This window comes from Babylonia areolata, chromosome 22 (genome assembly GCF_041734735.1).
Source record: "Babylonia areolata isolate BAREFJ2019XMU chromosome 22, ASM4173473v1, whole genome shotgun sequence".
NCBI classification, from domain to species: Eukaryota; Metazoa; Mollusca; class Gastropoda; order Neogastropoda; family Buccinidae; genus Babylonia; species Babylonia areolata.
Genome location: NC_134897.1, coordinates 37,430,356 through 37,454,131, shown reverse-complemented (window position 1 = coordinate 37,454,131; position 23,776 = coordinate 37,430,356). Strand labels below are relative to the sequence as shown.

At 39.3% G+C, this 23,776-nt stretch overlaps 2 protein-coding genes across 3 annotated transcripts in view; one reads left to right on the top strand and one right to left on the bottom strand.

Moving 5' to 3' along the window:
• Nucleotides 1-14,261, top strand: part of LOC143296947 (calcium/calmodulin-dependent protein kinase type IV-like) — a 35,230-nt gene extending 20,969 nt beyond the window's left edge. The window contains exons 12-13 of one of the 2 annotated variants that reach the window (XM_076608993.1): nucleotides 4,706-4,843; nucleotides 12,553-12,690. In XM_076608993.1, coding sequence (XP_076465108.1) covers nucleotides 4,706-4,819 — 114 coding nt within the window. In that variant the 3' untranslated portion in view covers nucleotides 4,820-4,843; nucleotides 12,553-12,690. Of the gene's footprint in view, nucleotides 1-4,705; nucleotides 4,844-12,552 lie in introns of both variants that reach the window. The other variant, XM_076608992.1, reaches the window with a different exon arrangement.
• A 1,653-nt stretch (nucleotides 14,262-15,914) lies between these two features.
• LOC143297365 (G-protein coupled receptor 157-like) lies at nucleotides 15,915-22,292 on the bottom strand. Its single transcript, XM_076609673.1, has 5 exons — nucleotides 22,090-22,292; nucleotides 20,415-20,608; nucleotides 19,713-19,915; nucleotides 17,902-18,096; nucleotides 15,915-17,176 (listed from the first exon to the last, which is right to left on the bottom strand). Exons 1-5 carry the CDS (start codon nucleotides 22,290-22,292, stop codon nucleotides 16,859-16,861), a joined length of 1,113 nt encoding a protein of 370 aa, XP_076465788.1. The 3' UTR covers nucleotides 15,915-16,858.
• Nucleotides 22,293-23,776: the final 1,484 nt, after the last annotated feature.

The following is a 23,776-nucleotide window of genomic DNA, read 5'->3' as shown; positions in this document are numbered from 1 at the left end:
GTGTGCGGGTGTGTGGTGGTGTGTTTGGTTTGTGGAATATGTATGCATGTGTGTGGGGGGGTTGGGAGTCAGTGTCTGTGTGTCTATACCTGTTTCATTAAGTACATGAAGGTTTGACAGGTGTACTTGAAAGGTGACCCCTTGTGTTTGTTCTGAATGTCAGTGATGACGTATATTGGTTGTCACTGTTGATCAGACAGAAAACAGATGCCCTCCCACTTATTCTTCTGCAACAAAATGTCAGCATTATTTTGTGTGGATTGAAAAACTAAACAGCGGCCTTTTGCTTACACATATACAACTTACCTGTATCAGTCAGACATTAAAAACCCTTTCGCTGCCAGGAAAATAAAATTGAAGTGAAATCTATTTGCCAGGGTTTTTTCACAAAAAACGGGTATAAATTTTCCAAAAATTCTGTGCTCTTTGTTATTGGAGAAAGACCCATAAAAGTATATATTTTCTGGAAGGTAAATGAATAAAGAATACAAAACACATGCTGTTTTCCCATTTTACGTATTCTTAGTGACATGCTGTTGTTTTGAAATCAGTGTTTTGTTTTTTGTCACATTTTCAACTTGTTCATTACAAACATTAGTCAGGTAATTTGCACAAAAATATCATATTTTCTGGACAAATGGATATCTGCAAACACAAAATCATACTAGAACAACCACAATATATATATATATATAATTATTATTTTTTAACTCTTTCCATACGAACGGCGAAAGAGACGGTTTCACCCCAGTTACCATCATCAAAATATTGCAAGCGGAAGGCTCTTATACTGAAGACGTGAATGTTGACAAAGAATATCACAATTCTGATGACGGAAGCTAAAGGTTGGGTCATTGAGACACCCACTGGACATCCGAGGGGTCTGTGTAGAGGAGAAGAGAGGATTGGCCGTACTGAGTGAGTTAAGAGATACACAATGCATTGTGACTTCTCCAAGTGATAATATGGATGTGAGGCCACGTCCCCTCAGTCTCCAACCCCCACTCCTCTTCACCCCTTTCACACGGTCACTTGATCCAGTTCTCATCAGACTGCATTGGCTGAGTGCCAAGAATATCGCTCACACTGCCCTACTAATAATTTGGTCATGTTCTGTCGTCTGTTTACATTTGTACAGCCGGCATCACTCACTGATAGTTGCATCTTGGCCACTCTCTTATTGTTCCCTTTATTTTCTATCAAATCATCCTATAATTGTTCATCACTGTCTTCTCCTTCGAATTTACGCTTCAATTCTTTCTGAGCATCAGCTAAAGGAAGAAATCTTGGTTGATTTAGTTCATCACGATCGCATGTCTTGAGCACGGCGTCAGTCCGACATTTTGTTGAGCGAGCGAGGAGAGAAGTCAGGCAAACACTGGGACAGTGACCCAACCAAAACGTTCAAATAAAGGACTGCTTCATGACGTAGATGGTGTTTCTAGCTATGAATAGAATCTAGAAAGATTCCCCAGGCTAAAGCTACCACTATTTTTGTCAACAAAGTGAATGCAAACCAGGGAAAAGTCAGAATATTTCGATGACGAGTTATCTCGTCATTGTGGCAGCGAAGCGTACATGCTTGCCATGACGAGTTATCTCGTCATATAGGCAGCCTAGGGGTTAAATCATTTTTAAGTAGATAAGTTCTAGGCTGTGGTGCCATGATCTTGTTGGCACTTGTGCTTGTGACAACAGTCTGTCACTTTTAGAGACTAACAAAAGCAGTCTTGAACATAAAATGTGCCTGATTGCAATGAGAATAATAATTTATTTTTATATTGCATTATAATACAAGCTGAAGCAAGCTTTAAATGGTTTAGAGAACGAACGCTTAAAAAGAATTAAAAAAACTCACATACATTAGAATAGAGGCATATAAAAAATTATAATAATGAAAACACATTCATTGATTCTATAAAAGCACAGTTTACAAGACTAACAAATATTCTGCCTGGATGCAGCAAGTCTTACACTCCATCACAAATACACACACACACAAAAACAGTGAATGTATCAGAATGCAAGGATGTAACTTAAGAGAGGGATTTATTATTACAATAAAAGTATCTTTCAATGTGTGATGTTCACACACACACACACACACACACATGGAGAGAGACTCAAATAGTTATCTGAGAGCCGTGTCCAGCAGAGTATTGAGATTCTATGTTGCTGGAAAATCTTCTAACAAAAAAAAAAGGGGGGGGGGGGGGTGGCCACAGCCTTAATCTTTATCATGTGTATACACCCCCGAAAACGGAGTATGGCTGCCTATATGGCGGGGGTAAAAACGGTCATACACGTAAAAGCCCACTTGTATGCATATGAGTGAACGTGGGAGTTGCAGCCCACGAACGCAGAAGAAGAAGAAGAAGAAGATCATGTGTATACAAGCTGGAACCTATGCAGCCTTCACCAGACTGTTTTTATGTGATGTCAAGTCATGAATGACATTAGCCATTGTGTTCTCCTGGGACAGAGATCTTCATTTTCTAAAAAAAAAAAAAAAAAAGAAAACCATAGACACAACCCTCTCAAGGCAGAGGGTAGCAGTCTGTGTGATAAGGCGATTAAAAAAAAAAGAGTGTGTACACACTTGTGAGAAACACACTTGGTGGCGTTACATTTGCCTCTAAGAGTGCATTTACTAGTGACCTGCATTCAGATATGAAAACAAACATCATCATAAGTAAATTTATAAACTATTTCAGCTGATTGTAGAGGGTGAAATCAGGTTTTGATACATGCTCAAGTAGTTTTGAAAATGTTAGATTGTGGTTGCCACTTTTTTGCTTCCTTTTTTTCTTTTTAACAGAATTTTTTAGATAATTTTTTTTTTCTCACAGCTTATGCACATTGACAAAATGTAGCTTGCTTCCGTGCCTAAAACTGAAACACAAGTACAAAAATAATAAGAATAAAATGGTCGTGTCCAGTAATTCTGGAAGATTTATTTTCAGAAAGAAGCTGCGTTCGGACAAATCCATATACACTACACCACATCTGCCAAGCAGATGCCTGACCAGCAGCGTAACCCAACGCATTTAGTCAGGCCTTGAAAAAAAAATTATAATAATAAAAAAAATAAAAAAAAAATAAAATAATATATCAATATCAGTGTTTTGCAAACAGTACATTTTGCTGCAATAATTCAGCACATTAATAATAATAAAAAAAGAAAAAAAAAGATGATATTGCATGTTTGCAGGTCTATTGAAAAGGTTTGCAGCAAAAACAACAACAACAAAAGAACAAAAAAAAAAGAAAAAAAAGAAGAAAAACAAAACTTGTCAAGTGTCACAGTTACCAGTGTTTGCTCAGGTTATCAGTGGGGTTTTTTTGTTGTTGTTTTTTTCATTTATTTGTTCATTTACACACAATTTTATTTGATTGTTTTTTTGTTGTTGTTGTTTTTGTTTGTTTTTTTTGGTTTTTTGTTTGTTTCTTTAATCATTTATTTGTAATTTAGCGAAATTGCTCGCATCATAAATGTTAAACAAAGCATGTCGATGTTGGATCAGTGATGGGCATGACGGTTGAGGGTTTGAGTCTGCAATTCAAATCCTAACATGCAGTGACCATTGGGTTAACTCTTTCACCACCACAGGCAACTTAATAGTCAGTAACTGGACAGTTCACTACCACAGGCGACTTTTGTGGACCTCAAGGGACCATTGTTAAAAGGACTGTTTTTCACACTGTATCAAAGCTTGACAGCTGCAGCCAGCTTTCTCATGCAAAACAAAGAAACTGAGAAATGATTGACATATGTTTGATCCAGAGCTGTGGCAGAAAGACACTTGGGTGAAAAAAAAAAAAAAAAAGGTTGTCACACATAATTCAGCATTGTGGTGTGAAATACACTACTGTAGAGAGATCCAGACAATGCCTGATACATATGACCTAGAGTTACAGCAGCTGCATGAAGACAGAAAAAGGGATACAGACAGCGATAGTTATGATACAAAGTGTGGCATGAGGATGCTTATGAGGTATCAATGATTGTTGATTCACATGTGATATGAAGTTATGACAGAAAATCACTTGAGTGATTCTTGCAGAAGTTGACATTCACTTAGCACGCCAGTTGACCCTCACATAACACACAAAAGTTTGGGCATGAGAGCTTGTGAGACACATATAATCCAGAGTTGCAGACTAAAGACACTAGGGACAACCTAGCAGTGGCTAAGACAGTTTTGACCCTAATTTATAATCCACATTTGGCATTGGAACACTGAGTTGCACACAGTGGTTAATGCAAATATGATCCAGAGTTATGGCGTGAAAAACATGACACAGTAAAATTGGTTGACACGCTTTTTATCCAAAATCAAGACCCAGTTATTGCATCAGAACACTGACAAGATCCATACTGCGGGTTAACCATATATACATGATCCAGGCTTATTAGAGACGCCTCAACAGTGGCTGACACACTTATGACCTGTTGTCATTATCCATTAACAGCGTTAGAAACACCAACGAGTTCCATACAGTGGTCAACACATGTATGATCCAGAGTTTTGGGGTGAACGCAAGAGACACCCTTTTGAAACAGTTGTGATCCAAAGTTAAAATGCGGCTACAGCATCAGAGCAAACGCGAGTTTCACATATGGTACATACGTACGTGAGACACACATACAGTGGCTGAAACATGCACCATAGTCCCAGTCTGGAGGTCACTGCATTTGCCACAGGCGGAGCAGTACATTGGCCAGTGGTCCCAAGAGATGCATGAGGACGAAGTGGAACAACAGCAGGCAGAGGACGCTGAAGCCTGCGCTCAGCAAGGGCGGCAGGATGAGGCTTAGAGCAAGGGGCAGAGAACTTGCTTGGTAAATCAATGAGTGGCTGTGTTAGCCAGAGTTGTGGTATTTTTCCCCCTAACACAAGGATCTTGCACTGTTTTTCTTCTTCTTCTTCATGTGGTGGATTGCTCAACCAGTAATAATCATCATTCTTTTTGTCGCTTCATGCTAGGCTTTGTGGCTGGCAATGAGAAGCCTTTTGTTATACATGTGAATAGCAAAGTAAGGGAGAGAACAAATGGATAAACAATGGTCAAGAAAGCAATACTGTCTCCATTAACCGTTTGATAACTGTTATCGTACAAGCTTTGATATTTTCAAGATAGTTCATACACAGGTGAGAAAGAGCAAGCTATTCTTTGTTGGTCCTTTTCTTTGTTTGTTGCTTTTTTGTTGTTGTTGTTGAAAAGGAGTCCATTTTACTCATCCCAAACTTGAACATGCTTAGTTTTATATCACAACATTTGTGTTTCAGAATCCATCTAAAACAAATCAAGTGAAAAGATGTCAGTTTAAAGAAAGAATTGAATTATATGTTTCTGTATAAGTCTCAGAGTTGAGTTATTTTACCTTCAGCAAGGCTGTGTATTTGGATCTGAAAGGAGCTTTCTTTTGTGTGGCTTTGCTTTTTAATGGACTGAAGTGGTCTGTCTTAGAAACTCTTTTCAAAAGTGGTGGGTTTTTTTCTTGGCATGTGTTTTTGTACTCATTCCTTTGCTTGTTTGTTTTATTCATTCTTTTTTTTTTTTCTTGTACACTTATTTATTTCAAGTTTACCACACATAGGTAACACCTGTGAGACACACTGAGATGACTGTGACATTTGGCTTGTCAAAACTGACTGCACATTTATAATTTTCTTGGAAAATATAATCAAGAGATGATAATTAGAATGATGAATAGATAATATTTTCAGAGTGAATGCAGTTTCAGTTATGCCCAGAATGCTAAACATAATAATCAGTAACCAAGATTTAAATTATTTCCATTGGTGATTCTTGACAAAAATGATAAGATGAAATGAATTATGAAAAGGAGGAAAGGTTGGGGAGATTCGAGTAGTTGCAAGGGTTTAGCAAACAGTGTTAACCATAACAGCAGTTAGTTAAAACAAAAAGAAGTCCACTGAGGAATAACATTCACATCAGGGAAAATTTCTTGTTGTGTAATGTGTGTTCAGTAGACATGTCCCCCAGCGTTACTTTTCAGGAACATTCAGAATGTTTTGAGACTAAAAGAAAACAACAACAACGAAAACAGGAGTGGAAACAAATCTGTATTTCCTGTCTGTAAGGTTTGCGTTTTGTTCTTCACTCTGAAAGCGTTCAGTTAGAGCAGTGTTGTCTGTTGGCTTGATTGCTTGCCCTTTCACTTTTTAATCCTTTGCAGTGAGTTCAAGTGTGATGTGTTTTTGATGTTTCTAACTGCCATAGATGTTTGTCACGTGTCCCAAGGCATTGAACAGCTCGACAGCAGCTGATAATGAATCCATGATCTTTCTCCACACTGTGTCAAAGAATGTTCTTCTCATCCTAATAGAGGTTCTGTAATCAAGTCTATCAAATCCTTTGAATCCTTCAAACAGTAAAAAGTGTCGCTTCTGTTTTAAGATTAAGCGTGTGTGTCACATTGGACTGAGCAGCATAAAAGGAGTCAGGTGTAAGTACGAGGGTAGATCAAAAAGCTCTCAGCCTTACCAAGAAAACTTGGTTGGAGAAACTTGACTCTTTCCCACCTTTTAATATAGTCTCCATTGACTGCAATGCACTTTTTCAAGTAGTGTTTAAGCATGGAAGAAGGGTGCATCTTGCGCTTCCAAAAACGCCTCAACAGCATGAACGACGTCATCATCACTCCCAAACAGGTGCCCATGAAGATGGGATTTCAGTTCACGGAACAGGAAGAAGTCAGATAGAGCAAGGTGTAGCGAGTAAGGGGGATGGGGCAAAAGCTGAAACCCACAGTTTCGCAACCTCAGCCACTGCCACTTGCACAGTGTGAGTTGGTGCATTGTCCTGCAGCAAAGGGGCCCTGCTGGGAGCTTTCCTTGACGTTTTTCTTTGAAGCTGCCACAGTTCTGGGACATGGCAGTCTCCTGTGATGGTGTGACCCTTTTGCAGGTAGTCAGTCATTACGATTCTCTTGCAATCCCAGAAAACAGGAGCCATGACCTTTCCAACAGATGCCACCTGTTTTGATTTTTTTTTAAGGAGGGGGAAATCAAGGTGCTTCTATTGCTTACTTTGCTTTTTTCATTCAGACTCAAAGTGGTGAAACCATGTTTCATCTTGCTTGACAAAATAATATTCCGCATGAAATCAGCTGGTTCAGCCTGGAAAAAAGCCAGAAGATTCCTTGAAGTTTCAAGTCTTGCCAGCTTCTGATCTGGCATGAGCATTCTGGGCAACCATCTTGCAGACAGCTTACTCATCCCTAAAATGTTTAGTCAAAACTGTCTGCATTGAGCCATAGCTGATGCCTATTGTGTTGGCTGTTTGTGCAATGGATAAAAAAAACACCTGTCATCCAAGACCATGCAGTGAATGGCTTCCACTTGGATCATCAGTGGCAGAGGATTTGAAGCAACTGGATTGTGGGTCATCTTTTCTGCTCTCCCTGCCCCACCTGAAGTCAGCAGCCCACTTCTTGATTGTTGAATAAGAAGGGGAGTTGTCTCCCAAGTGTCTTTGCCATGTCTTATTGGATGGTCTTGGGTGCCACGCTTTTTTTCATCAAATACTTGATTACCTTACGGCGTCCTTTTTGTCCATTTCTGCATTTTCGCTAGCCTTGCAAACAAATGCAGACAGTGAGATACTTGCAGCTTTGTGAGTTTTGAAGAGATTCTAGTTTATAGTTGTGCACAAGTCAGTTCCATTGCTTCTAAGTTAGGCCAAGAACTTTTTGATCTACCCTCATAAGTGTCCGGTATTTAGGAAATATTCATGTTCTACAAGCGGATTAATTCACTTAATGTTGTTAGTTCCGCCCACTACAAATGCTTATAGTGTATTAATAATTTACTGTTTTCTAAATGAAAATTAATGTTAGTGTCGAAAACATTAACACAATCACACATCTAAGTCTCTAAATACAATGATGGATAAAATGAAACTACATTTTAATTTTTTTTTTCCCCAGCTTTGATGCAGTTATCACAACATACCGGTCCAGTGCATTTTTCCCTTCAGATAATGGTTTAACACACACACACACACACACACACACACACACACACACACACACACGTATGCACGCACGCACGCACGCACGCACGCACATGCACAGGCACACCCAGACCAGATAAGAAGAGAGAGAGCACAAGAGATAAATAAGTGGTTATGCACAAACCAATTTCTTGTATATTACATTGTGCAGAAACCTATATCCTTTTACGACAAATTTGAGGAATACCTGAACTCAAGACAGGAGAAAAACCTGCAGACCATTACAGCAGCCCTTGTTTCAGAAGGCAAGGGAATCCTCATGGCGAACGACTCCATCAGTTCCTTAGACAAATACTTCCAGACGATAGAGCTGGAAAACACAGAAGAGAACAGGCGTCGCTACAGAGAGCTGATGTTCACCTGTGAGGAGATCCTGGGTGACGATATATCTGGGGTGCTGATTCTGGAGGAAACTCTGCTCCAAAAGGACAGCGAACAGAAGCCCCTTGTGATGAGCCTGGAAAAGAGAGGCCTGCTGACAGGTGTGACGGTGGACAAGGGCCTGGTTCCCCTGGCCGGGACCTTTGGCGAGCAGACCACTGAAGGCCTGGACGACTTGGCCGAGCTCTGCCTCCGCTACAAGAAACTGGGCGTCTATTTCGCTCACTGTCATATTCAGTTCAAGATTTCAAAGAACACCCCGTCTTACAACGCCCTGGCGGAGAATGCCAGGGTGATGGCTCGCTTTGCCAGCATCTGCCAGCAGAGTGGTCTGGTTCCTCTCCTGGCGCCTGAAGTGCTTCATGAGGGGAAACACAGCTTGGAGAAGGCGCAGTCCACCATAGAACGAGTGCTGTCCTTTTTGTACAAGGCCCTCGCGGATTATCACGTCTTTCTGGAAGCCACGCTGCTCAAAGTCAACATAGTGAAGGCAGGGAAGTTCAACAAGGCAGAATACTCCCAGAAGGACTTTTCTCAAGCCACCGTGGTGGCGCTGACCCATACCGTGCCACCGGCGGTGCCAGGCATCTTCTGCTACGGGGGGTACCAGGAGGAGGACACGGAAACCTGCATGGACTTCATCAGCAGGATGTGGAAGAAGCTCCCTTGGTCCTTCAACTTCTGTTTTGGCGGGTCCATGCAGTCCCCTGTGCTGACCAGCTGGCAAGGGCAGGATGAGAACATCATGCTCGCTCAGCAGGAACTCTTCATGCTGGTCACTGCCTACAGGGGTGCATGTCTGGCCATGCACAACGGTCCTAGAGGTTCTCGTGCTGGTTCAAGTGTGCCTGCAAACTTAGGTTAGCGGTATACACACTCCAGGCCAAGGGCAAACTGTTTATTACTCTTGAACCAGTGTTGTTGTTTTTTTATGTGTGAGTGCTTTATTCACAAGTTCGAGACAAGAATGGAAACAAATCAGCTGATGCTTGTTCCTGTGCAGGGGCTGCATCTGTTTTGTTAAAGTAATTATCAAGCTCATCATCATCATGTCTTAAAAAATACACCACAGTACCTTGAACAGTTATATCGTACCATGAAGTGTCTCATCAGATGATGGCAGATCCATACAAATGTATCAGTTCAGACAAAATACTGAGCAGTAAATGGTGATCGCTTGATGTCATATGCAGACCAAGCCATTCTGAAAACAGATCACCAGCATCTCCTCAACAAATGTTGGATCTTTGCACCTTTAGCGTGCTTAGTGGACGCATTACAGACGAAACCTACACTGTTACTTCTGTTGGCAACAAGCTCCTCACAATACGTCTTTCCTCAAAAGTTTTGGGCAATATGAATTTCCTGGCAGATGTCTCTAATTGGATGTAGGTATGACCCTCCAAGAAAGTACAGGCCATATATTTTTTTTTCTTTATGTTTTTGTTCCAAATGATTCCAGTTTGGTACACTTGAAAGAAATTCTGGACAGAAAATCTCTATGTAACCAAGTTACTAAATTTGCAGAGTGAAACCAGGACAGAGGATGTCTTTCAATTAAGCGATGGAAAGCAGCGCAAGACAGCTGCTCATGACGAATACATCATCCGGCAAACAATTTTTACAGTTCTGTATGGGTACATATACCAAGAACATGTAATCCCAGTCAGATTCTGAACAAGCAGCCTGCTGTTTGCAACAGCTGGTGGAAGGTGCACCTCGCAAAGAAAGTTCAGAAAGAAAAATCTCCGGAAATCATGAAAATTCAAGACAGTAGTTGTCAAGCAACTGCAAAAGTAATATATTTTCCTCCCTAACTTTGGACACTAAATTTCCAGATATTAGATGCGCATACATCTTTGAAGGAAATATATGTGTAGGGTGCGGGCCTCCCTAGTAAGCTCGTTTATGTACCTCCTTCTGCAACTACCAGACACACCACATGAAGATGGCAGCATGTTTGTAAGAACATATGAAAAGAAGTTATCATACACACCGTTCGAATGGACACATCTTCTGAAAAGAAAAGGAGAAGAAAAAAAGAAAGAAGGAAAAAAAAACAACCAGAAACAAAAACGAAATGGATACTTGTCCCCCAGCAGACCTTTGTGGGAATGCATTCCTAATGAGACTTGTGTTGTTTCATTTGACTGAGTAATGGTGAAGAGTATATATTTTCTTCCAAACAAGAACCTTCTTACATTATTTGATTGAATAATGGCTTCGGGTATCTATGGGTGTATATCTTCCAAACTATTGTTTGACCATAAGTATGTGTGAACATTGCTGGTCTGATCCATTTTCAGACAAGATTCAAGGATGAACTTTATATATATATATATATATATATATATATATATATATATATATATATATATATATATATATATACACCTGTGTATAGTCCGACATTGGGTGAACATATCCTATAAACAGCAGCTGAGGAATTTCCATGTCAAAATCAAAAATGGATGATCAGAGAGTTGGCAAGTCACAAAGGAACGAATCTTCACGGCATTGGTATAATTTCATTTCTTCCCTGTTATGGTTATTGATAGCATGCGCTTCCTGACCTTGGGTATTTTGCTCCCTGTTTTTACGTTTGCATTACTTCTCTGTGATCTGTTTTTCAGACTTGAGTGTTCCGAGATAAGAACATGGCAGAGAAGGGTGGAGGTGGGGTAGGGGGTGGGGTGAGACAACTAACCAAAAATAGATTTGTTGAATTGGTGATATATGAAGGATTTTTTTTTTCTGCATCCTTTGAATGAACTGATCGAGTTCTTGAACTGTGTTTCTGTGCAGAACATGTAATGCTTGGATAATTTAAAAAAAAAATATAATTCCTGTGTGAATGAACTGTTTGAGTTTTCAAACTATATTTTGTTTCTTTGTGTTCATTGTTAAGTTATTTGCCTTTGCTTGTATTTGATATTCAGTTGCGCTTCTTCTTCCCCCCCCTTTCTTTTGGTTGGTTAGTTTTGTCGAAATGTTTGCCAGTCTGTGTGTTATTTGTGTTTTTCACCTTTCTTCTTCTTCTCTTAGTCACTCTCAGTCTCTCCTTGTCTGGCTCTCTCTTTCTCTGTCTCTTTCTCTCTTTATCTGTAACATGCAAACACACACGTATGCATCCAGGGTATACTTAGCCGTTTTCTTCTCCGGATGTATTAGGCATCAAGTTTATGCACTGTCCATCTTTGTACTGTATCTGCCACGGACTGAAGTATTCTGGTTAGAATGCTATATTGGCAAACCACTGTCTGTTTCATTCTCTAAAAGTCTCTCTCTCTCTCTCTCTCTCTCTCTCTGGCTCTCTCAAAGACTTGTCTTCTCTTTTCAACGTTGACTTTGGTCATCTCATGTGCATGTGTATAATAAGGATTGCCTCCTTTTTTTTCTTTTTATTATTATTATATATTTATCTATTAATTTTTTTTTTAAGTATTAAGACATGCGCTTTGGTTAATGGCCCCAGGACCCCGGCTGCAAACTTTCTAGAAGTATAAAAATCAGTCGCTTTCACCTATGGTATCTCCGTAAAGATCAGAAACACTCGAAAAAGACGGAAGTGTTCCATATTTTTTTTTTTTTTTTTCTTTGACAGACCCCCAGAGCTGAGAATGTTCCATGTGTAATATGAAAATGAACGTGGTAAAAAAAAAAAAGTTCTTTATGTGCAGTGCGTGACAAGACACTGAGAGCTGAAAGGGTTCAACAGTTATTTTGAAAATAGATGTGGATTTTTTTTAATTTTTTTTCTGTGCATTGTGTAACAGACTCAGAAAGCTGAAGTGTCTTTCTTTGCAGTGTGTGATAGAGATTGAGAGATTTTTTTTTCAATTAATGTGATTTTTTTTTCCTCTCTGCAATATATGTGACAAATGCCAAAAGCAAAAGTATTCCACATTTATTGTAAAAATGAACTCTTTTTTTTCAGTGCAGTGTCTTATAGACACACAGATAGCTAAAAAAAAAAAAAAGTTCCATGTATATTCTGAAAGTAACTGTTAAAAAAAAAAATCTCCACGATGCAAGACGGATACCAAACGCTTAAGTAAGTATTCCTTGTTTATCTAAAAAAAAAAATTGATTCAGGATTTTTTTCTTTCTTTCTTTCTTCCTGTGCAGTGCGTGACAGACGCCATGATGGTACTGGCCAAAGCTGTCACGGACGTGCCCTTCTCTGACTTCATGCAACAAAGACAGGAGCAGCAGCAGCAGCAGCAGGAAGAAGAACAGGAGGGACAGAAGGTTCAAGGCTCGACAGAATGAGTGGCAGGATTGACAGGCCCCTGTGGTTCGGCTCTTCTTTTGCCAAATATTGCAGGGCCTGTTGGAAAGTGTGGTGGTGGTGTTGTTAGGGTTGGATTTTTTTTTTTTTTTTTTTTTTTTTTTTTTAAAGAGCTGTTTGAAGAATCTGTCTCAGTCTTCTCCTCTTCCCCTCTCTTCCTGCATCCCCTCTGTGTCTGACTGACTTTCTCTCTCTCTCTCTCTCTCTCTCTCTCTCTCTCTCTATATATATATATATATATATATATATATATATATATATATATCACTCCCTTTAGTCAAACTTAATGCTAAGTCTTCTGGGAAAAAAAATAAGGTATTTTTTGTTGTGAGTGACGAGAAAGCCTCTGTGTGAAAAACATTCCGACAGGAAATTGTTTACAAACCAAAACACAAAACTGTTTCTGAACACACATCCCCGTAATGTGCTGTTTTCCAAATGCTCTTCTTTCAGTGTCACCTCAGGACGTAGTAATGCCATGTTGCTGTATCTTTTTATTCCTGTAAAAAAAAAAGGAGATTCTTCTAGCTCATCCCCACCCTCATCCCCATCACTGCTCGTTTTACTCTGTAACATTCCGTCCATAGTGATTTGAACCAGTGCATTGAATGTGCAAGCAAAATCAAAACCATGATACACATCTTTCATCAAGAACTAAACAAGTTAAAAGAACTTCTTTTTTTAAAGTAAATAAATACACGCTGCCTTTTTTTTTATTTGTTGTGTTAGTGATCAGTAAAGATCGGGTACTTCAGATCCCACCGCACATCATCTTAGGTTTCCAGAGGCTAACGAATCATTGTTCAGTGCTAAGATGTTACAAGGACTGATTTAGTTTTTGTTTGGCTTTTAAACTGTCATCGTCATCTCCCTCAGTGTGCCAGCAGCCTTCATTTTTTTTTTTTTTTTTTTACAATCATGCAGTTTCAAACAAACCTCAGAGGTAATCAAAGCACATGACATCTGTGATATATCATTGTTATAGTCCTTGGTGTGTTTTTGCTTCTTCTTTTTTTTTTTCTTTTTTTTTTTACGCTGGTGAAAATTAACAAACAGCTGTCTTGCTCTGATTGTACATTGTCCTTTTTGTTTTTGTTTTTTTTTGTTTTAATTTACATGCGTAGCCGAAATAGGATTATGTTGTTTTTTTTCTTTTGTGTGTGTTAGAATGCAAATGGAAGTGTGGCAGATTATTTACTGTCTGAGATGATGTATATTTTATTTAAAGAATTATTTTCTTTGATTAAGGTGTGTTTTTATTTGTTTGTAGTTGTTGTTTTTGTTGTTTGTCTTGCTTTGTTTTCCACTTTGCTTCTTTCACTGCTGATTTGTCATTGAGCGCTGAAAAAACACACATAAAATGTATTTTTTGTTTTTGTTGCTTATAATTCATGTGGTGTTTTTTTTAATACTTATTGTTTGTGAACGTCTTTTCTTATTTCTTTTTCATTCTTTTTTTTTTCTTTTTTTTTTGGTAAAGATGTTTTTCTTACACTTTTATTTAACATGAGCACAAAAGTGATACACCATATATTTTTGAAAATTGCTGCAATGTGCATGTTGTGTGTATGTGTGCATCTCTTTCTTTCTATCCAAGTGCAGTGTATGCATCTCGATCTTTCTTTCTATCCAAGTGCAGAGAGAGACAGAAATAATACTCCATGAAAAAAGTGGATAAATTGACAAAGAAAAAAGTTCTGTAAAAATTTAATCCATTTGCGTCCAGTGGTTCGGTTTTCAGACATACAAAGCAAAATGTATGAGACACAGTTACAGGTTCTTACGGAGGCACTGCTTTTGGAAACATCCAAATACACAGTACCTGTACATCTGCTGACGCATCCATAAACACTAGATCACATCTGCTAGGCAGATGCTTGATGCATAACCCAGCATGTTGGTCAGGCCCTGAGTGCCTGCACATATGTTTGTGTAAGAGTTCTGCCAGATGACGCTTGATGTTGCCGTGGGATCTTTTCCAGTGTGTAAAGTGTTTGCTGCACATGGGACCTTTGTTTATAATTTCCTCCAAATGACTAGATGCTCAATTTCTTCTTCTTCTTCTTCTGCGTTCGTGGGCTGCAACTCCCACGTTCACTCGCATGTACATGAATGGGTTTTTTACGTGTATGACCATTTTTACCCCGCCATGTAGGCAACCATACTTCGCTTTCGGGGGTGTGCATGCTGGGTATGTTCTTGTTTCCATAACCCACCGAACGCTGACAGGGATTACAGGATCTTTAACGTGCGTATTTGATCTTCTGCATGCGTTTACACACGAAAGGGGTTCAGGCACTAGCAGGTCTGCACATATGTTGACCTGGGAGATCGGAAAAATCTCCACCCTTTACCCACCAGGCGCCGTCACCATGATTGGAACCCGGGACCCTCAGATTGACAGTCCAACGCTTTAAACACTCGGCTATTGCGCCCGTCAGATGCTCATTTTGATTTTCCAGGAATTTGGGAATTTAACCCAGACACTCACGGACGATGCACTGCCAGATAGTTGCCTTAAGCCTTTCGCTTGATTGGGAGTTATATCATCTTGTCAACAATGAACATAATTTTTTTATGGTAATTATATTCTCCGTTCAATTTTTTTTTTCAAGAAAACATATACATTTACATACCTTTGAGCATTATTTCAGAGGCTGGTGATTTTTATTAATTTTTTTTTAAGTTGTAAAAATTACAAATAGTTCCATAAGTCAAAGGTTTAACCTTTATGCCACCTTCCTCCATTGTCATGGTTAGAGCTATGATGAGCAATGGTCTCTGACACATGATCAGTGCCTACAGATACAAACATAACAAGATCCCGTGAAATCCCTAAGATTGCGATTAAAAAATAGTTAATAAGTATGTACTGCAGAGACTGAACCATTAATTTTATTTGTGGAATACAAATGAAGTCAGTTTGAGACTGATGTTTGTTGAGCATGACAAGATCCCCCCCCTCCCCCATGACTGTATAAACTAAATGTTTCAGTTGTAAAAGCTAAAATAAATTAACAAAATATAACCTTTGTACAGCACTCGTACTCCCAGTGATAATATTATATGCAAACATGCAAGTTGCTTGTTAAACCCAGAATAGCAGAGAAAAGTGGTTGTAGACCTGTAAATTTCCCCGATATCATTTTGAAAACTTAATATTAAAAAAAAAAAAAATGACATGAAATAATTTTGCATTTGGCACTTTCCATTGAAAAGCAATGTTTAGAATAAAATTTTATTTTCACTGTTGCACAGTTGCTTTTATGGCAGAGCAAAAGGTATGGTTTGATGAGCCGGACAATTTTTATTTGTCTTCACTGACATATACATGGTAATAAGCGTACATAATCTATACATGGTAATAAACGTACATAATCTGTCAGGAACTGATAGTCTCGTTCAGGTCCACATTCCTTGGTTGGCTTGATTTTGATTAGGTCCATATTACTGATGAGTGATTTTATTTACAAATTTCACAGTCATTATCCCAATTTCCTTTCTGTGTGTGTGTGGGTGAGGGGGGGGGGATAGCAGATTGGAGTGTTGGCCTAGAGGTAATGTCTCGGAATCACCCGGCAGTCGCCAGTATTTTCTCCCTAAGACTAAACCTTGAATGGTGGTCCGGACGCTAGTCATTCGGATGAGACGATCAACCGAGGTCCCGTGTGCAGCATATGTTTAGCGCACGTAAAAGAACCTGCGGCAACAAAAGTGTTGTCCCTGGCAAAATTCTGTAGAAAAATCCACTTCGATAGGAAAACAAATAAAACTGCAGGCAGAAAAAAATACAAAAAAAATCGGTAGTGCTGTCAGTGTAGCGACGCGCTCTTCCTGGGGAGAGTAGCCTGAATTTCACACAGAGAAATCTGTTGTGACAAAAAGAGTAATACAATAATACAAATAATAATACAAATCTCAATGAACGAGTAATACTACTTGTGCACCCCTGTATTCTACAGCTTGTAAGTACATCAAATGTTATCAGTTCTCTTCACAGAGAAACATTTGTATTTTAGCTTTTGCTTTCCAGTAGTCAGATCAGCCAGTCCAGATGTATCACCTCCACATCCTCAGTTCCACTTACATAATTATAATGTATGTACAATTGTACCTAAGCAAACCATCCCAAGATGTAGAATGTTATGTAGGCAGTGTGCTTATATTCCCAGACTGATGCAGTGAGCCACTTGGCTCCACAATCTCGTCACCACACGACACATGTGAATCGGCAGTCTGTTTTACCTTGGCTCCAGATCCATTGGTGGCATAATGTGCAGGGGAGACCCTTGCATGGATGGCAAAGATGGCGAGTGGAGGCACGGAGTGATTAGGCTCCACTATGGCACTGGAGTGCACTTGGTTTCCACGGCAACACCGAAACAGGCGTTTTCGGATACTCCGTGTGAAAAAGCAGTACATAACAAAGTTGGCAAAGCCTTGGATGCTGTCACCAAAACCCTGAAAGGGAAACAAGATTGTGATGCAGGAAATTTGCAACTGAATTAAAAGGAAAGAAGGGAGAGATTTTTGATTGATCATCCATACTCTGTGAACCTCTAAGCTCAGATCTTTTCAAACATCCAGTTATCTCATTAAGGAGCGATAACAAATAAATACAACACGTAACAATATCAATGTGTATAACTGAAAGAACGCCCCCCCCCCTCCCCCCCTAACCCCGACTTCCCCACAGGGGAAGCAGACTGCAGATTGTCCTGGTATGACTGAATTTAGACTACTTTTGGCCAAGGTCACTTTGAATTTAGACTACCTTTGGCAAAGGTCACTCTAAATTTAGACTCATAAAATTCTTGTGCTGCATTTATGTCAGTTTGCATCAGTTAGTATGACGGTGTCAGAGAGATAAACAGAAACAGTCTATAACACGAGATCAAGGCAGGATAGAATCATATTCCATGTCAAACATAAACATTAATTCTATCTTAAAACAGTCTAAAGTGCACATATTTCAAAAAAGTTCCATAGATCTTGAAATTACACATTGAATCCTGTTGTGAGTCTGACCAGCAATGTGAGAGACACCATGTACAGTTCATGCATGCATAACTATTTATACGTCTTTGGTGTCCATGCGGCAGTCTTGAACTTTGTGAGTTTGCAACAGAAATAATGGCAGTGTTGACAGTAAAAAAAAACGAGAAAAAAAATAAAAAACTGCACACCTGCAGTGGTGCAATCCAAGAGGCCGAAGGAGAGCTGGCGTACTCGAAGTCAAAAAAGCCGAGGAGAAAGCGAATGGTGCCCCAGATACGTGAGATGATGAACACAAAGGGCACAAACGCCAGTTTGACGTTGGCATCGTGGATGACGTCACGGTGACACTTGCCATGCTTGGACGACAGTGCTTGGTTCTGAGTCTGTTTAGTGCAGTTTGTAATGCAGAAAGAACATTGTTGTCACCAATCATTATTATGACTCGCATAATTATTGTCATTTATAAGCACTTACTTTTATGGCTAGAACTGACATTGATGTATACAGTTGTGGCTGTGGTGGTTTTGAAAAACATGCAGCCTGTTGCAGCGCAGGGCAGTTGCTGACACATATTCATTATGACATTTGCAATGGTGATTATCATAAACTGTTTTATTTATCTAATCATTTCCTGTTCTCAGCACAGTATGTTTTATTACTCTTTAGAAGTTACTTATTTGCTTCTGCCGGATTGGATTTAATATAAAGTTCTCCATATCCCATTGGCCTGATTCGCCAAGGGCAAAACTGTGCTTTCGGCTCATGAACTTTTGAGACATTGCTGTCCATCTCAAAACAGAGTTGCAGGGAGAGCTAGAGACTAGTGTTTACAGTTTGACGTACCACCACCAGAAATGAATGAATGATAAGATAATTAAGTAAGTAAACGAAATAGTTTTCTCCTTTCTCATCTTATAATGAAAGAGGTTCATCGTGATAGCAAAGAAGAGAGTAATGGCATAGTCCCTCAAAAAATGACATTAAGGAGTAAATATGTACTAAAAGAATATGTCCCCACCTTGTCACAAAAGATGTTAATTCTAAAAGACGGAAAGGAAATGAGGACACATCTCCCTTATAAAAATGATAATGATAATTGTAATAAAACTTTAATCACCCGTTGGTTTAAACAGTATCTTATTTGGAACCCTTTGAAAGATATATAAAAGTAGATATAAAATAGGCTAACTCATCAAATAAATCATCGATGAATTGTATTTTATCCACCCCAACCCCGCCCTCACCATGTGACTCATATTGTCTTAATAAATAACATGCTACCCCTTCAAAAATAAATCATTAATGGATGATAGAATTTATTTTGAATCTCGCACATCACCTTTTGACCAATAACATAACATATTAATGAATATTACGATACCCCATTAAAAAATCTATAAAGAATAATAAGATTCTATTTTAACCCACCCCCTACACACACACACACACACACACACACACACACACACACACACACACACACACACACACACACACACACACACCTTGTGACAAAAGAGGTTCATTCTGATAGCAGAGTAGGGTTACTCTGCACAGACCCTCGAAAAATAAATCACTGATAAGTAATTATGCACATAAAAAAATGTCCTCACCTTGTGCCGAAAGAGTCTGACCCTGATGGCGGAGAAGAGACAAAGGGCATAGACCTTCCAATAATAAATCATTAATAAGTAAATGTGTACACTGAAAAACAACAACAACTGTCCTCTTGAGGGGTGGGCAACCTGTTGTGCAAATGACTGAAAAGTGAACGGAGCTCAGTTGGTCTATGACCGAGGATAGGTGCTAAGTATCCATATCGATTTATCAACCTTGTTACAAAAGAGGCTGATTCTATCAGTAGAAAAGATTATTACGCTTCACTCTTTGAATATATAATCTTTAGGTAAATAATATTAAAGTCCACCAAAAAAAAAAAAAAAAAAATCAAATATACACATATAAATAAAATAATGAGAGAAAAAAAAACTGCCCTCACCTTGTGGCGAAAAAGGCTGACCCTGATGGCGGAGAAGAGGGTGAGGGTGAGAAGGGAGGCCATCAGCTCCCAGGCCTTGCCAGTGAAGAAGGTCCAGAAGAGCGGGTGTTCTGCCCCTGAGTCGATCCAGCACCAGCTGGCCTGGTGCAGGTGGGGGTCATAGCCCAGCACCCGACAGCTCAGTGCTGTGGTCGTCACCACAGCTATTGTTCCAGACAAGGAACGTTCATCAACTTCATGAAAAAGACGAGGAAGGTAAAGGAAACAAAGTGTTCATGCAACAACAAACGAAAAAGAGTTGAGATTAAAAAAAAAAAAGGACCACAGAAACAGAAGAGGATGTGGGGGATAAGAAGATTTTAGCAAAACGAGAACTAAAAGAAGAATTCAGAAAACTGAGGCCAGTTCATATCAATGGCCTAAGTGAAGTTCCAATACTGATACAGACACAGTTACAGTCAGCCGATAAGACCAGCTATAAAGCTACTTCCCACTGGTTTCAGACGTGATGAGCCCTTGTTTTAACAAATCAAATCTAAATGGAAGAACACAACATGCTCTCCCTCTCTCTCTGCTGCAAAAAAACAACCTAAACAAACACGTACTCATCATACCCCTCAAAACGTAACCCACTCGCATCCCTTGCGCCACTGACGTTGACCAACACCACACACACACATACACACACACACTGTCGCTCACCAGGCAGCCCCCAACAGACGATGAGGAACAAGGTCCAGTATCGGTCAGCAGTGGTGGGTCTGTGGCTGACGATGGCCACACACATGGCCACAGCTATGGCCATGGTCCACATGAAGGAGGCGATGCTGGAGAAGATGGTCCAGGCGCTCTGGGTCACGCAGTAAGCCATGCTCCGGTTCAACACTCTGGAATCCCTGCGGGGTTAAATTAAGGACATTGTAAGACAGCAACCGCCTGATTATGTTTAACTCCTTTGCGTGCCACAGCACGTATTACCTACGTGCATAGTAACGTCACTGATGAAGGGAAATATCTCTGGAAGGCTAAAAATTCACACAGTTTATCTAGAGTGGTATGTCTCCAGACCATTTTATCAGTTTTAGTCTTATCGTTTCAAAAACTTATATGACTCGAAACACCACTTTCTACTGTTTTTTATCCAGCACTGAAGGGGTTAAGGACAACATCGAAAACATCTGAGTAATTACGATAAAAGACAGCACTTACAGCTCCGAATCCCTGCAGGGTCAAGGACACTGCAAGTCTGCAACTGCCTGATCACGTTAAGGACAACATCGACAACATCTGCGTAATTACGAATAAAGATAGTACCCACATCTTCGAATCACTTTAGGTTTAAAGACGTTACAAATCAGCAAATGTCTTATCACGCTTAAGGGCAACATCGAGAACATTACGATTAAAGATAATACCCACATCTCCGAATCCCTGGAGGTTTAAGGTCATTACAGTTCAGCAAACATCTTATCTCGTTCAAGGACAACATTGAGAACATATCCGCAATTACGATCAAAGATATATAGCATCCTGAAATTCCTTCATAATTAACAGCCTAAATCAACCCCTTTAATGTCTGAAACGCACAGTACTCAGAAATTTTCCTGCAGGCTCATCATTATAATCGCAAATACAGCAACATATATCAAAAAATAACAATTTTTAAGAATAATATGTCATCAACAACCCTCAGCTCGTATCTGCTGTTAAGGGCAACGTACCGAACTCCGCTGTTACAATTGAAGACAATATACACAACTCTTATAAAACTGTAATGAAAAAAATATGTCGATAGCAAACCTTTTCTATGTATCCGTTTAAAGAAAGCTTCTTGTGATTGTGCTCAAATGTTACCACAACTGTGCTTTCGTATGCTTTATGCATACTATATGCACACTGTTCCGGGTTTTAAAAGTGACCATGGATATTTTGTTTCTGAAGAAAGGACAGTCCATACCATCGTTTCCTTAAAATTAACCAATGATAGACCGTTGTGACTGTTTTCTTTCTTGAAAAAAGATAACGATTTCCCATTGATGCCATTTTTGTTGTCGCTGATGTTGTTTTAAGAAAAAGACACCTCCACGTCATGATTTCCTTACCAAATAATTATAGATCATTATGAACGTTTTGTTTCTTGACTAAAGATAACGATTTCTTGTCCTGGACAGCTTTATCCAATTCTTTTTTTTCTTTCTTTTTAATAGAAAACACTGATAACTTATTCCCTCGCCTAAAAAGACATCACGGACTAACGATATCCTTTCCAAGACAGATAACTGAAACGTTTTTGAAGAGACGACTTCCCTTTTCTAAACAGACAGCAGAAACTTTGTTTTCATTTTGATTAGAAAACAAACAAGAATTATATCCTCACCTGAAGAGATACCACAGGACGCCAAGCAGATTGCCCACGGCCGTGAGCATGTCGGCCACACTGAGTTGAACCAGCATTGCCCTTCCTGTTGTCCGAAGTTTCCGGAAAGCAGCGTGCGCCCCGATGATGACACAGCAGCCAACCACAGACAGTGATGACGACACAGTCGTCACAGCGACGTACATAACATCAACTGACGTCATTGAGGCATTCTCAGAACCCGAAGATTTTGATCCTGTGACGGTGGTGGTTGTTGTTTCAGCGGTTGTGGACGCTGAATTCATCTGCGGTTGGAAGGAAGAGCGTGGTTAAAATGATACTTTATCGATCGATTTGTGAACGGTTTCTTTATCTGATGCACAATTATGTGGGATTCCATTTTTAGTGTGTGTGTGTGTGTGTGTGTGTGTGTGTGTGTGTGTGTTGGATAAAGTAACTCTCTTTCCGTTCAGTTTCACAAAACTTGAATCTACAGTATAAAAAAAGAAGAAGAAAAAGTCATGTATTATCACACACACACACACACACACACACATATATATATATATATATATGTGTGTGTGTGTGTGTGTGTGTGTGTGTTATTTTCTGTTTAGAAATGAGTAGAATACGATAGCAAACGGAAAGGAAATAAGAAATCAGGATGTTGTTACTATAATCATTGAGTCCAGCGAATGCAAAATAGCACACTGTGGGATATAAAAATCAACGAATGGCTCAGGATGAATTGCATACCCTCCTTTTTATGACTGTTGTATGTTTAACAAAATATTCGTTGTCTTTCCAAACAAAAGGGAAGTATTCAATGCCAACAGACCGATGATATTTCATCTTGTTTTATTTCATCTCTCTCTTTTTTTTTCTTCTTTATTTTGGTGCATATCTGTTATGCATGTGTGGGTGTATGTGTGAATGTGTGCCTTCATGTTTTACATTTATTTGCTTATTTATCACCATTGTTGTCTTATTTATTTATTTATTATTATTACTACTACCTTTTTATATTATAATTATTATTTATTTATTTATGTACGCTTATCTATTATTCATTCACCTTTTTTTTCTCTCTCAAGGCCTGACTAAGCGCGTTGGGTTACGCTGCTGGTCAGGCATCTGCTTGGCAGATGTGGTGTAGCGTATATGGATTTGTCCGAACGCAGTGACGCCTCCTTGAGCTACTGAAACTGAAACTGAAACTTTTTTTCTTTAGCATCATTCATGACGCTTTTGTGCACTGTATGTGAGCGTGTCTTGATTAAAAACATGGCAATACCAACAGCAGAAGTAATCATAGTCACAAAGTACACTAGCTACTACTGCACACACACACACGCACACACACACAGCACACACACACACACACACACATACGCAACACACTCACACACACACACACACACACACACACACACACACACACACACACACAGAGGCCTAACTATAAGATAACATAAAAAAATTTTAAAAAGAAACGCATGGATGACAATTACTAAATTCATTGTGATTTTCAAAAACAAAAACAAAAAAAAAAGACCGAAAACAATTTCTTTTCATAAGTAACTACGAATTTTTATCCAGATCCACTCGAGCAAGGCAAGTCAGCAAGCTATAATTGCATTTTTTTAAAGCCATTTCCCGCGCGTGCGTCACATCCAGAGCGAAACCTTCTGCATTGATGTAAGATCAA

Bases quoted from the DNA above. Each gene is read 5' to 3' on its own strand.
- LOC143297365 (XM_076609673.1), bottom strand. From the start codon at position 22,292: ATGACGTCAGTTGATGTTATGTACGTCGCTGTGACGACTGTGTCGTCA. The intron at 20,609-22,089 runs GTGAGGATATAA...TTAACCCCGCAG, and splicing joins GTCCTGTGGTATCTCTTCAG to GGATTCCAGAGTGTTGAACC. The intron at 19,916-20,414 runs GTGAGCGACAGT...CTGGAACAATAG, and splicing joins CGTCTGTTGGGGGCTGCCTG to CTGTGGTGACGACCACAGCA.